This window comes from Rosa chinensis, chromosome 5, assembly GCF_002994745.2.
Source record: "Rosa chinensis cultivar Old Blush chromosome 5, RchiOBHm-V2, whole genome shotgun sequence".
Lineage (NCBI taxonomy): Eukaryota > Viridiplantae > Streptophyta > Magnoliopsida > Rosales > Rosaceae > Rosa > Rosa chinensis.
The window spans coordinates 9854760-9870106 of NC_037092.1; the positions used below are offsets into that span (position 1 = coordinate 9854760).

The 15347-nt window shown below is 37.1% G+C and overlaps 2 protein-coding genes across 2 annotated transcripts; both read left to right on the top strand.

The window, feature by feature from the left end:
- Positions 1-3999: 3999 nt before the first annotated feature.
- On the top strand, positions 4000-5492 carry LOC112201649 (protein TIFY 5A). Its single transcript, XM_024342561.2, has 2 exons — positions 4000-4314; positions 5043-5492. The coding sequence occupies exons 1-2, from the start codon at positions 4126-4128 to the stop codon at positions 5262-5264; spliced, it is 411 nt and encodes a 136-aa protein (XP_024198329.1). The 5' UTR covers positions 4000-4125; the 3' UTR covers positions 5265-5492.
- Positions 5493-11251: 5759 nt separating this feature from the next.
- LOC112166790 (protein TIFY 5A) lies at positions 11252-12157 on the top strand. Its single transcript, XM_024303694.2, has 2 exons — positions 11252-11519; positions 11643-12157. Exons 1-2 carry the CDS (start codon positions 11358-11360, stop codon positions 11892-11894), a joined length of 414 nt encoding a protein of 137 aa, XP_024159462.1. The 5' UTR covers positions 11252-11357; the 3' UTR covers positions 11895-12157.
- The last annotated feature ends 3190 nt before the right edge of the window (positions 12158-15347 follow it).

Sequence of the window (15347 nt, forward strand, 5' to 3'; positions counted from 1 at the left end):
TCGGTTGACCAATCCGATCAGATTCGAAAATATGGTGAAATTGGCTAAATTTTTTACCACACTCATAATTTATTGTAATAAACTCATCCAACGGTCGGTTTTTTCATTTTCTTTGAATTGATAGGGGTTGCTCTTTGGAGTGTATGATATATAAATATAGGTTTATAAGAGTAACTCTGTTTGACCTAGTTGATCGAATTTGAAACGAGAACCAAATTGGCTGGATTTTCTACAACCACCATAAAACATTACAATCTCTCCATCAAGCGGTTGGTTTCTCCAAATTCATTTTCCACTTCATGGTTGCTTTAGAATGAACTTAAACAATTTAAATGCAATATATAAGTCATATAACTTTAGGAATAAAATTGGTATAGACCAATGTGTTTGTAACAAAAATTAATTTTTTTTATCTTATGTCCACGCACATCCATCGATGGAATATATACAAACGTGATGTGAAAAAATAAGCACGTTTTGCGGTTGTCACGCCATCGGTCGACCAATAAAATATATAAGTGACTACGGTTGACCAATCTGATCGGATTCGAAACTATGGTGAAATTGGCTAAATTTTTTACCACACTCATAATTTATTGTAATAAACTCATCCAACGGTCAGTTTTCCATTTTCTTTGAACTGATGGGGGTTGCTCTTTGGAGTGTATGATATATAAATATAGGTTTATAAGAGTAACTACGTTTGACCTAGTTGATCGAATTCGAAACGAGAACCAAATTGGCTGGATTTTCTACAACCACCACAAAACATTACAATCTCTCCATCGAGCGGTTGGTTTCTCCGAATTCATTTTCCACTTCATGGTTGCTTTAGAATGAACTTAAACAATTTAAATGCAATGTACAAGTCATACAACTTTAGGAATAAAATTGGTATAGTCCAATGTGTTTGTAATTAAAATTAATTTTTTTTTATCTTATGTCCACGCACATCCATCGATGGAATATATACAAATGTGATGTGAAAAAATAAGCACGTTTTGCAGTTGTCACGCCATCGGTCAACCAATAAAACATATAAGTGACTACGGTTGACCAATCCGATCGGAATCGAAAATATGGTGAAATTGGCTAAATTTTTTACCACACTCATAATTTATTGTAATAAACTCATCCAACGGTCGGTTTTTCCATTTTCTTTGAATTGATAGGGGTTGCTCTTTGGAGTGTATGATATATAAATATAGGTTTATAAGAGTAACTACGTTTGACCTAGTTGATCGAATTCGAAACGAGAACCAAATTGGCTGGATTTTCTACAACCACCATAAAACATTACAATCTCTCCATCAAGCGGTTGGTTTCTCCAAATTCATTTTCCACCTCATGGTTGCTTTAGAATGAACTTAAACAATTTAAATGCAATGTATAAGTCATACAACTTTAGGAATAAAATTGGTATAGTCCAATGTGTTTGTAATTAAAATTAATTTTTTTTTATCTTATGTCCACGCACATCCATCGATTGAATATATACAAACGTGATGTGAAAAAATAAGCACGTTTCGTGGTTGCCACGCCATCGGTCAACCAATAAAACATATAAGTGACTACGGTTGACCAATCCGATCGGATTCGAAAATATGGTGAAATTGGCTAAATTTTTTACCACACTCATAATTTATTGTAATAAACTCATCAAACGGTCGGTTTTTACATTTTCTTTGAATCGATAGGGGTTGCTCTTTGAAGTGTATGATATATAAATATAGATTTATAAAAAAATTAGTGTCTTTAAAAATTTATTTATCAATAAATTAGTATCTATATATAAATATATATTTTTTTGGGTACAATATAGTTATATAGATCTGTTATCTTTGGTTGTATTTGATCATTATCCATTGAATTTCCAAAACTTGATTAAAAAAAAAAAATACTTGTGTCTTTAAATATTTAATTATAAATAAAGCCCGCAAGGCCAGGCCCAAAAAAGCCCGCAAGGCCCTCTTTATATGGACGGGCTTGGATCCTTTGATTTTTAATAAAGCCCGGCCCGACCCGCAATTATTTAAAAATATAGCAAAGCTCGGCCCGGCCCGTTGACGACCCCTAGGTGAATCACCCTTACACGTGGTCTGGCAGTTTTGGGTCGCGGTGTCTGAACGAGTGAAAACAGTTCATCTTAATGTTGGTGGCTGGGTTGTATCCGTACAGGTTTGGTTGTTACTCATTGTAGCTCGCAGGTATGAGCGTAAAATTTGGTTAGGGGTTTAGCCTTTTTGGCTCATGGAAGTCACTCATGTTGACGGTCCCGTAACTATGGATCCAATGCAATCTGTTTGGTTATTAATGGAATTTTCATCTTCTAAAAAAAAAGAAAAAGTAATCACTCTTTTGGGTTCATCATATGTATGACATAACTTAATTCTACGTACACACTTTTAGTATACCTACACTTTTTTTTTTCTTTTTTTTCTTTTGCAAGGATAAGATGTCTTCTCAAAAAGCATGGTTGCAAACATCAAACGTATCAATTTATCCATCTAATTGTTGTCAAACAAATTGATCAACGCAATGTTTGTGGTGATGCTCAGTAATTACAAGGCGAAACAATATTGAGTTTCCTTATTTTTTGATCGGGTAGTTAGCTGTTAGTAATTTACACACCCATGCAGTGGTATCCCAGCGCCAGGACACCTGCACAGACATTGCGGCGAAAGCCAGACTAATCTACTGCACCGCAGACGCACGAACCCAAAGGGTACCTCAATATTGAGTTTCCTTATGGTTTTTTATTTTTTATTTTTATTTTTTTTTATAGAAATATGGTGTTTGAAAAAGGTCTAAAAATCATATTAATTACAAAATAAAATAACATTATATTATGCACACATGTTGTTGTTTAGTCACCGTTGTATTATAAAACTAACTAATTTACTCTAAAACTTACATAAAAATAAGAAAATTATTATTAAAATGGTCAAATTTGATTCTTGCACTGAATTTCCGATGCTTCGAATGAATAATCCCACCACCATGGAAGGCAAAAAAAAAAAAAAATGTCACGTTTTATCCATCTCAAATGATAATATTGTGTTTCATTATTCATTACAATTTCCAACAACTTGCAACCCACTTTGTCACATACTCACATGTTGAATTTCTTCCCTCCTTATTCTATCTAACTTCTAACAAGAAAATTAAGCAGATCACATGTGGGGTCTTTCTCGATCCTCATGGAGTACTAATTCGATCATCTGTGAAAGCTATTGATGCCACGTCTCCCAGAAGATCTTAATGTGTTGTGTCGACGAATTAGCCTCGTAGCTGTATAGGTCACTGTATTGCCAGATTTGCCAATGTAAATCATATTTTGCTCTCTTTCTTGATTGTTGCTAGAATTTGTTTCATCTCTTTACACAAAACGACGAGACAAAGGACAAGTTTAATGGCGTAACTAGAAATTTTATAAAAAAAAGATCAACAATATAATTAGAAAAATTTACTAAAGTTATGTAACAAAATTGAAGTTTAGAAATATTTTTTTCACTTTTTTATGTCAAATAAGTTAATAAAATAAGAATGAAATTCAGAGAGAGATAAAATGGTAAATGAAGGCTTTACAAGCTATATAAAGATAGAAGCATTATACAAGTGGAATTCGATTGACCCTCTTCGAAAATCCCTAACTACGCCCTTGGCCAAGTTGATGAGTATGAAACCTACCCCTCCTTGTATGGTGAATGCCGACTCCAAGCACGTGGGTGAATACGAAAGCAGGACAAAATGAGAAAACATCCAAAGAAGAAAAGAACAACACAGATCGTGCTAGAATGCATGCATTATTATATTGAGTTAACCAAGTAACTAACATATATTATACAAAAATATTTTCCACGTGCTGCAATTGAAAAACAAGCTTTTGATTCTGTTTGCCAAAACTGTGTACGATAAGATTTTTACCTAATAACTTCTGTGTGCTTTGCGTGTTTGAAGGGTTTCTCCCTCCTCTTGTATAAAACCCACCCTTTTGTTTCTCTCCTCTAGCTACATCATTATCTTTCTCGTCTCTTAAAACAAGCCTAGCCTTAAACTTTCTCACCACCAGTACGTACTACTGGGTTTTTGTGCTCATCGATCGATCTTCAATTGTTCAACAACATGAGGAGGAATTGCAATTTGGAGCTCTGCCTTAATACTTCCGGTGCTAATTCCGGCTTCCCTCTTCGCAACCACCACGACCGCCGTGCCGTGCTGGAATCTAGTTCTGGAACCCCGCGGCAACAGCAGCAGCCGTTGACCATCTTCTACGATGGAGTGATGTGTGTTTCTGATGTTACAGAGCTTAAGGTAGGTTTATGTTTCGTTATGTTTGTTAAGATAGATGATCTTCTTAATTTCCAGAAGAATCCTTCATACATGTCAAGATTGATGTTCAGATTAAGCTAGCAACTTAGTTGAGGTTCAGAATTTTTTTTCTTTAAACTTTTCTTTTCAAAATTTGGGTTTTCAATCATAATTATGAACAGATCAGAGTATGCACTTGTTGACCACGTCAAACCCACCAAACCTTTCATTTCATGCACTTTGTCTTGGTCTGTTTTTTTCTCATTATAAACGTGGTCTTTCTTATTTTTCTCATTTCTCACGGGGTATTTTTCCGGTACTTGTTTTTGGCTAATAATTTCCAGTACTAATTAGGGCTTTTTAGACATGTGTTGACGCGGTTGAATACCGTAGAAGACCAGTCGGAAACAAAAAATGTTCTAAATTTTTTTTTGCACAACAAGTATGTGTTTTCTAGCTAGTGTTAGTTATGGACTAGTCTTTGTACAAAGCACATCTCTATAAAATGTATGACTGTAAAACTCAGCTTGCAACATAACATGAGAAACGTTACCTACTGTTAATAAAATTTGTACATGTTTTTTACTCTAATTTCATTGTATTTGGAATGATACTTAAGTCGCCAGCATTGTTTGTACAAAAAATTGTGTTGCCCCAATTTTTTCATCGTTAACTTCATTCGTATATTTCATTTTTCAAAGACTAATTTTGGTCACATGGATGTGTTGCAGGCTAGATCAATTCTCTTTCTTGCAAACAAAGAAATGGAGGAAAGGTTGAAGTCCAGTCCAAGTCCAAGTCCAAGTCCAAGTCCATGTGCGTCGACTTCTGAACCATCTTCGCCGAGCCTCCAGTCCCCAATATGCAGCCCCTCCATGAAGAAGTCGCTACAAACGTTTTTGCAGAAGAGGAAGTACCGGATTCAAGCAACATCTCATCCTTACAATCACTAGATTGAGGACGATTAAGTTTGATATTCTTTCTTTGTTTGGTTAATTAGTTGAGAGAGTGAGAGAGATATTATATATGAAAGCTTGTAAATTAAGCCTTTTCAGATTTGATTCTTCAAGAGAGATCCAAAGATAGTAGATGTCGTTACATGTCACATGGTGTGATTTTCTATAAGTGGGACGATGACATGACTAATCCCTACTCATATTTTACCAAACTACTTAACAACATACAGTGATTTCATTGAGCATATATATTAGTTAAAAAAGAATTATGAAATAAAAATCTCATACCTAGAAAATGTGCTTATGGTGTGGACAATACCGTGCACGGTACTACTGACACTAGTATTTAAAAGAATAAAATAAGGAAAAACAAAAAACAAAAGTAAAAATAAAATCAAGCATCGTCAAGATTTTACTAGTACCTTCAGAATTTTGATGAAATAATACAAATTGGTGATACTAATGTATTAGATGGAGCTAGGATTTTGAAATGTCCTGGGCTAAATTTACCTTATGAATTTTCTTTTTAAGAAAAAAATATTGGCAACATATATATTTTTTTTCAATGAACTATTTCTATATATATATATATATATATATTTTTTGAATGGGGCTGGTGCGACTCTCCTCAAGCCTTGATTAATGAAATTGCTAAATACATGGGGGGGGGGGGATGTAGAGTCTAAACCCCATATTACAATAAGCATAAAGAGAACATCCTGAAATAATATCAGGATTCTCCACAAAATCTATATATTCTATGATGTAGGACGAGATTTTAGCCAACTTCAACAAAGAATCACGAAAAGAAAGAAGCGTCTTCACATTAAGAAGAATAATTTGAATATTAGAAATTGGTATTCAAATAGGCTTCTTAATGATGGAATTAATCATAAATTACTATTTTGGATATATCGGGATTCTCGAACAAAATCTTGGTTAGGATTTCAATTATATATTTGCGTAATATTCTTTAGTATCTAGGATTCTATTTCTGATTTTTATTTAATGAGGTTTAATTAGGTTTTCTAGTTTTAATCTATAATAAATTATTCTTTTTGTTTTCTAGTTGTATTAGGTTTATGTTATGTGCCCTATATATAAGGCACCTCTTAGATTGTAATTTTCATTCAAGTTATCAATAAAAAACCAAATCTTAGAGAAGTTTCTCTATTTTTCTTACGGCTGTGCCCGTAATTGCTAATGGATTCTAGCTCATCTCATACGGCTTTCAACGCTTGACGGAGGCTCTTACTATCGTGTTCACGCTTCCCACATCATTTGGTATCAGAGCGGGTATCGCCCGCTTCTTAGCAGACGACGATCCAAGGGAGAAGTTCACTACCACCAACCTCAACGACTCTGGTCGTAGAGTATCTATCAAAAAAAGTTCGTTGAAGAGGAACATGCCAAGGGATTCGCCCTAGGACAACCTCATCAATCCAAAAAAAAAAAAAGAGAAAAAAGAAGAAGAAGAAGAAACATGGAACGTTGGATATTCACAACGCCGGATTATGACGACTTCCGAACTACATGTGTCATCAAAGACAAGGTATGCTCTGTAATAATTGACAGTGGTCTACGAGAGAACTTTGTAGCAAACAAAGTTGTGGATTATTTTCAATTACCAACAGTGAAGCTGAGTGATCCATACTGGATTCTATTTGGAGAGGATGAATATGCACAAGTAACAGAGGTTTGTAAAGTTCCTGTCTCTATAGGAAAATTTTATAAAGAAGAGATTACTTGTCATGTGATTGACATGGACGACACTAATGTACTTTTTGGAAGACCATGGCATGAAAGCGTCAAAGGTGGTTATTGCAAGGACAACACATATTTATTTAGGTGGGAGTTGCATAAAATTAAAATCAAGCCTGGAATGAAGAACATCAACAATGACCATCCTGAGGTGTGTGAAAAGGAACATGAAGATGCCACTTTGAAGATTGAAGAGAAACTCATTAAGGACAAGGAAGCTAATTCATTCATCACATCGATATCCATGTCATGCATGCCTAATTGTGTTCAAGATCAACCCAAGGAGAAGTCATTGCCCATTCCTTTTCAAGTGGAGGAGTTCAAGCTTCAAGATGCTGATTCTAAACTTGTCTACGGTATTGGATTCATGGTGATACCTTTTAATTTCGAAAATATTGAAGTTGATGGCTTATCATGTTTTATTCCTACTAACGATCGCGCTGCATACAAGAGGAACTCGAGGTCGAGTTCTTTTCAGGTGGAGGAGACTGATGTAGGACGAGATTTTAGCCAACTTCAACAAAGAATCACGAAAAGAAAGAAGCGTCTTCACATTAAGAAGAATAATTTGAATATTGGAAATTGGTATTCAAATAGGCTTCTTAATGATGGAATTAATCATAAATTACTATTTTGGATATATCGGGATTCTCGAACAAAATGTTGGTTAGGATTTCAATTATATATTTGCGTAATATTCTTTAGTATCTAGGATTCTATTTCTGATTTTTATTTAATGAGGTTTAATTAGGTTTTCTAGTTTTAATCTATAATAAATTATTCTTTTTGTTTTCTAGTTGTATTAGGTTTATGTTATGTGCCCTATATATAAGGCACCTCTTAGATTGTAATTTTCATTCAAGTTATCAATAAAAAACCAAATCTTAGAGAAGTTTCTCTATTTTTCTTACGGCTGTGCCCGTAATTGCTAGTGGATTCTAGCTCATCTCATACGGCTTTCAACGCTTGACGGAGGCTCTTACTATCGTGTTCACGCTTCCCACATCATTTTGGTATGCGGCTGCAGAACGGATCTTTTATCTTTTATCAATTAAATTGAGATTATTCTCTTTTATCTCTGGTGGACTCCAGAATCTTTTGCTTAGGTTTATTGCTGGTAAACCTAGTTATCAATCCGACTGCGTCATTCTAACAAGCATCAATTAGCAAAGAGTGTGCGAATGGCTACTCCATTTGGTTTGACATAGCAGTGACATACCGGAAAGATAATTCTATCATGAAGAAGCATCATTATAAATAGCGCAGTTTTACCACTATGTAAGTTGCCGCACGGAAATAAATCCGGCGACACTCAATTTCATCATGCCACTAGGAGGTTACTTCCATTTGATCAAGCAAATAGCTCGCCGCCTCGCTAGGCCAGTCAAGGCACACAGAGTGTGCATACCGAGACAACGCTCACTTCGCCCTAACCTATAATGGTAGGGATTTATTACCGGCATATAGCCTTTTCTAACAAACCATAAAAAACAATAAAACATAAAATAAACAGAGTTTTGGTCCAGGGCCCAGGCCCAAAACCCACTAAGCCCAAGCCGAGAATGGAGTATGCTAAAGGCACCACGCCACCGACCTGCAAGCAATACCCCCGCCATCCCTCCACCGGCGACAAAGCCACTGCACCGAGCAAGCACAGGCCGCTCCTCCATCCTCCCATCCTTCCCAAAACGCCAGCAAACATCGCCGCCAAGATCATCAGATCCCGAACCCAAACCAAACCAGATCTAAACGCTCCGATCCGATCTGGGCCCAATGGATCCCGTCTTTGCCACCACCTCCTGCCGCCTTGGGGAGAACGACACCATTCCCATCCGCCAGATGCCGCACCCACGCTGCTCATCCCCGGCCAAATCTCCTTGTGATTTGGATAGCAATTCCACCCTGCAACCTGCACTCCTACTGGGTTCACTTGAGTACCATCGACTGCTGGACACGCGGTCCACTATGGCCGGTCCGATGCCGCCGCCATGAAGGCGTGCCGTTGGACCGGGCATATACTTTTGACGGAGGACCAGATGTGCCTCCTAGGGTTTTCTAAGGGAAAAGTCAATTTATTGAACTATTTCTATATTTAATTGCTAAAGGATGAGCAAAAAACTTTACGAATGTTAAACATAACAGAACAATATAAATGGATTAAAAAAAAGTAACAAGATAAATATGGGTTAGGAAACGCAAAGAGAATTCTAAATTTGCATTTATATCCGATATAAGGTATTTATTACTAGAAATTATTTTAGAATAACATGAATATGAGACAATTAATGCATACATTAAAAGCCTTTCCTTAACAGTGAGATGAAAATTGCATATATTATTACAGAAAATTTTCTTATTGGCTGGGCTATATATTAAGAAATTGTTGGTTGACATAATCTACACATGTAATTATTTAATTGGCTAGAAAATCTTACATGGGCTACAGCCCACTTTGCCCTGTACTATGATCCGTCCTCATGAGTTCCATGTGATTCACAATTTCATGGAATGTTGACGATGATCAACCATCAGATTATGTAATTTGTGACTAGTTCAAACACACCAAACTTTCATTTTATGCCTTCACTGAATTTGCTCAGACAATCTGTTATCTTTCCACATTTTTAAAGATATACTCATTCTAGTCTTGGCTGCCAGCCCTAGCTTTACGGTTTCGTACACTATACTTTGAGGCCCGGGCAAAGCTTCCTCCACTGCGGTGTGAACGCTTTACAGAACGTTGTCAAGCATATGTTCTTGATGTCACGTCTTCAGTTCTATCTGATCATTCTCGATCTATATATCCCTTGGAGCCGGCCTTGGTTTTCTATGTTTGTGTTGACAATGGTTATGTATATCACTCGCCGTTAGAAGTTGATATGGATGGTAGTCGAATGTGTGGTAACTTAGGTTGTGACTTCTTTTTATTGTGCTACTAAAGTATGTCATTATGTATAATCTCATTCATTATGAATAGACTTCACGTCTTCCCCTGAAACACAAGCAATTGCTCAAACCATATAGAAAGTTAGAAACTAGGAAGAGTATAGTTACCTTACAAAAATCCCCTAAAATTTGCGAAAGAGTGGGCGGATTGATATCATTACATTCTATGTAGATGTGCTTCAACTGGCCACACCAATGATCTTGTGCTTAGTTAATAAGGACTTGAGACAGTTAAGATCCAACTTAATGTTATTGTTAAATGAAATCAAGAGTACAAAGGAATATTGGAAAATGGTGCGGGAGCTACAAAGAAATGGGTGTCTGTCAACAATAATGAGAAATTTCTTGGCAAATTCCTGGAACCACGTTAGCCGCATTTCCCATTTCTGATTGGAAAGGATCTGATTGGAAAATGGTGATGGCTACGTGTTCAAATGAAGATCAATATATACAGTGAAGCTTCCTCGAATGAAATATGAAATGATAGAATCTCTTCTTATCATATCCCTAAATGCAATTCGACTACATTTACTTCCTAACCAAGAATAAAATTTTGACGGTTCCTCTTATAATAATTATAAAAAAAAAAAAAAACCAAGAGTAAGAACAATATGGTAAAACCGTAGAACACTTTGGACGGTTAAAACTATCGGCAAATACTAAATACACAATTAAGTGAATAACTTGTGATTTGATTCGATAGTAATAATTTAAGCGCCTTATTCTATAGATTTTATTTCATTTCGCCAAATGTCCTAATTTCAACGGTTGAAGTCATGAAGAATCAGATAAAGTAATCTGGGGTTTACATCCAAAACCAATTGACAATTGATGGAGTGGCCCACACCCTTATAAATCCATAGACAAGGTCCAATTTTTCCCATGTGGGATGTGTATATTCTCAACAGAACCCCGCGTACCACTGTACAAGCTCTACACGTCCGCAAAATTTTTCCGGTTAGTGTTGGCCAACACATCATCCAAAATTCTGGAACTGGCGGCACCTGCTGTACGTTTTACAACTAAAATAAAGAAAATATAGCATGTTGATGTGGAAGAAAGCGGTGTGGACTTTATCACTGGAAGCACGTGTGTGATACGAAAGAAGTGGAAAATACAAAGAAAAACAACCAAAGGCCGCGCGCGGGAGAAATTTAAATAACACGTGCTGATTTAGCAATTTCCACTCTCTTCCGCCGTTGCGTGTTTAAATTAATAGCATGCTAACAGTGCTCTGTGTGCGCTGCGTGTTTAAACTATTTTTAAGATCCACTTTCATATACTTATATAGATCTGATCCCATTTTTAGTTTCTGCTCATCGATCGATCATATTATATTCCTTCTTTCCAGCACTGAGTTTTGGGTTACCTTAAGAGATCAACATGAGGAAAAGTTGCAATCTGGAACTAGAACTTCGCCTTTCTTCTTCTGATGAATGTTCCAGCTCCCCTCATCACCAATCAAGTCAAGACCTGCAACAGCAACAGCAGCTAACCATTTTCTACAGTGGAGTAATGTGCGTTTCTGATGTCACTGAGCTTCAGGTACTTTATATGTGATTATGATCATTGTTGCTATATATTATATATGTGCAAGCTAGCAATTCATATATATTCTGTCTTTATGTTATGAACTCTTAATAACTCTTTGGTTATTTTGTCTTGAAGGCCAGAGCCATTCTTTGTGCGGCAAACAATGAGATAGGGGAAACAGTGGTAAAGATTAGTACCATTCCAAGTCCGAGTCCAAGTGGGTCGTATGAATTATCTTCACCAAGCCTGCACTACTCTCCACTATGCAGCAGCCGTGTTTCAGCACGTGGTCTATCCTCTATGAAGAAGTCACTGCAAAAGTTTCTCCAAAAGAGAAAACATCGGAGCCAAGCAACACATCCCTACCATAGACGAATTGTAAATTAGTTAATTACAATAAGAACATTGTTAGCAGACAGCTCGATCTGGAAAATGGATCCAAAGCAAAGCAGCTAGATTGAATCATTCCATTTCTTAAAAAGGGAGAAGTCGTGGGTGCCTAAAGCATTTTCTGGGTGCCCAAATCAATTTTTTTAGGTCAATTATTGCAGGTTTGATTAATATCCATATTTGTTATATACGACAAAAAAGAAATTGAGTATTAGTATCCATTAATATCCATATTCAATAAATGCTTTGAATTGATGTAATCTCCACGTTTCTTTCCTTAATCAAAGTTTTATTTATTTAATTTTAAAGAGATTAGTTCCCATTCCCGTGACCGAAAAGTTTATTGGGAGCGCGGGGGGAATAAAAGTTTATTGGCCTTGGCGGGGGCCAATAAACCATTGCCCCCCAAATAAAGGCCTATTGGGGGCAATAAAACTCTCTGGTGACCTATGAGATCTCCCGTCTCCGATGACCTCTTTGGGGACCTCCGCCTAGGTTTTAGAGAAACCCGATGGGCGGCGGTTGGTGACCGGAATTCCACGAAGTCTCCTATGGCTTCTCTCTCTTCCATTTTCTCTCTCTCTCCTTCTATGTAACAAAGAAGCGAGGGCAAAATAGTCTAAAAAAAATTTCAATTGGGTATTAGGGAATACCTTATTAGAGTCTTTGTGGGTAAGTGGGAACAAAAATAATAATAATTGGGTGGTGTAAAGGGGGAAAAGTCCCTAGAATTAAGGTAAATGGTCAAAATCCCTACAAATTATGTCCACCTCTTCTTCGTAAGAAACTTAATGCTAGCTAACTTACATTTCTACCACCTCGGAGCTCCATTAGAAGCTGAGCAAAACCGATGGCAATGACGATGTCATAGCCAAATTCACACTTACGTTAGAATTAACGTGACTAAAATTGACGATTTCCCCATGCTACTTAAAATCCTCTCTCTTGATTTCCCTGGAACAAGTCCGCCTCGCAATGCAAGTTCTTCTCCAAATGGTGGTTAAGCCTCGCGTATGTGCCTTATACTCCCTTCTTCACTTTATCTATCATTAAATTGATTTCCAAAACCTCTTGTGATTGATTCTTGAATTTTGCCCAAATTCAAGAATACTACAAGACCCCATCGATATATGATCCTCAATAAATCTTAACGAGGCCGGTCCAAAAGCACAAAAGGTGGCACACACAATTCATTGTTCTTCCAGAGTTTCAGTTCTCTCTTTTGTTGATACCTAAATCAGCTTCTACCACGGCAACTTTCTTGCTATCGACGCTTACCCTCACCCTAAGCCTAGGCATCCTCACTCCCTTGGTCTTCTCCAACCCTGAAGTTGACATTTTGTCTATGTTTAAGCATGGCTTATCCAATCCGGGCAACGAGCTCAAATCATGAATCCGAGCAGTGTTGAGGCTTTACATCACCTGCAGTGCACAAAATAGCGTTACCCGAATGGATTTAGGTGGACTTAACCTCACCGGAAAATTGGTACTTGAACTCGAAAACCTAGCACAACTTCAATATCTAGAAAACAAACTTAATGGACTATTCCGACCGAGCTCGGTAAGCTGACGAACCTCATTTCCTTGGACTTGTATGAAAACAACCTGGATATTAGTTTCAGTGCTAGGGTTTCCATACACTGGGCTCTTTGGATCAATCCTGTATTTGGTTTATCTATTGATGTGGGCTTGGTGGGTTGGATCTATAAGGTTTTTTGGGCTTTATTGCTTTATTGTAATTTTGGTCATTATCTCTTTTATTAAAGGGAATTATGATTGTTCTTTTCATTTTTTGAGTGGAAAGATCGCAAAGAAAACAAAAGACTTGTTGTCAATTTATAAATTTTCAGAACTCTAGTTTTATTTGTTTTGGATGTTATTCTAAAAGAGGGGTGTATTGGGGTGTGCTGGGTAGCTTATTCATCAGTTTTAGAATAAGTTGTGTTTGTGTACTCTGTGAAACGACACTTTCTGACGACTTCTATGAGTGTGTCATTTTTGTATTGCTTGGTAAATTTCAACAATGGGCTGACCTTATTGATTCAAAAAGCATGTTTCTATTTATTATGCTTCATATCTTTTAACATGTAGGCTTCGTTTGAGGTTGCTTTTAAAATTGGTAAAAATGCTTTCAAACTATCTAAGCGTCTTTGATAGTAAAAAAGTTAAAAATACTTTGTGAGTTATTCTGACACTTCACAATATAATTGCTTGTGATTAGGAAGCAGAGACTTAACTTGAAGAGAATGTAAGGAGGAGATTTAGAGAACTAGGTAGTAGATTATGGAAGCAAAGTGAAGGGTAGGAAGGGAATATGATCACTAACTAGGCAATCAAGTTGTGCTCAACAGGTCTGGTATTGTAGTATCAATTTTTATTTTTTATTTTTTGAAAAATAGATAATTTCATTACTTATCCATGACCTGCCACGTACATCAGATATTGTCTTATACAAAAATCATAAATGGCACAAGTGACCAAGCAAAAGATAGGTGATCCTCACTATTAACAAATGCGCTCCATTATTGAGTCTAAAAACAAGAAAACAAATCCTCACTACCTACCTCCCTTTGAACGGTAACCTAGTTGCCTAGAGACCTCAATTGGTGTACAACTAGAGGAACTAAGATGCAAGTAGTAGAAGTCCATACTTCTAATGGTAGGCAAGAAGACGAGGGAAACCTTTGCCCTTATCTTTAGGCCAGGATCAGTACCAGTAGCTGCAGGATAGGTGAGCCGCAATGTAGCAACATTTGACTTCTTATTGGGGCCAAGGTTCTTGTTCCTGCTTCCAAGTGGCCTGCCTATCTTTTTCTACAACTTCACCAGTGCAACATCAGTGTCATCTTCTACCAAGACCTGGGCTTCAGCCTGCAAATTAAGTAGGAAGCTTATAGCCTAAGATAGTTTTAAATTTCTTGGGGGAGGGGCTACATCCACTACTACGCCCTCTTTTCTTGGAGAGCAGAGCCTCCATATGCACAAGCTGCATCGCTTTTACAGGTGCATGCAATCCAATGCTAGTCCCTGAAGCAGGCACCAATACTGTAATCTGTACATGTTCCACAACCTGCACTATGGCATATTCAACTGCAATCCTCCTTTCTGTGTCTACTATAGATTCAGTACCTGATGTAGAATTAACATTTGATCTCACCAACCTCCGAATGGTTGGCCTTTTCTTCTTTGGAATGGAGGAGGAAGCCATGAAGAAGTCACGATGATTCTGTGTCGAGAAGGAGAAGGAGCCTCCAGAAGTGGAGGGGCCAGTAAAGTTCAAAACCTTAGTAGTTGAGATTGCAACGCTAGGCTCCTCACACTTGGCTCCGGCATGTGTGATCAAACTACATTGAGGGCACCTCCCTTTCAGGTGCTTAAACTGGAACTATAAGACTGGTTCAACACCAACATCCAGAAAGACCTTGCGCTCAAGTAAGACCGGTTTGGTAA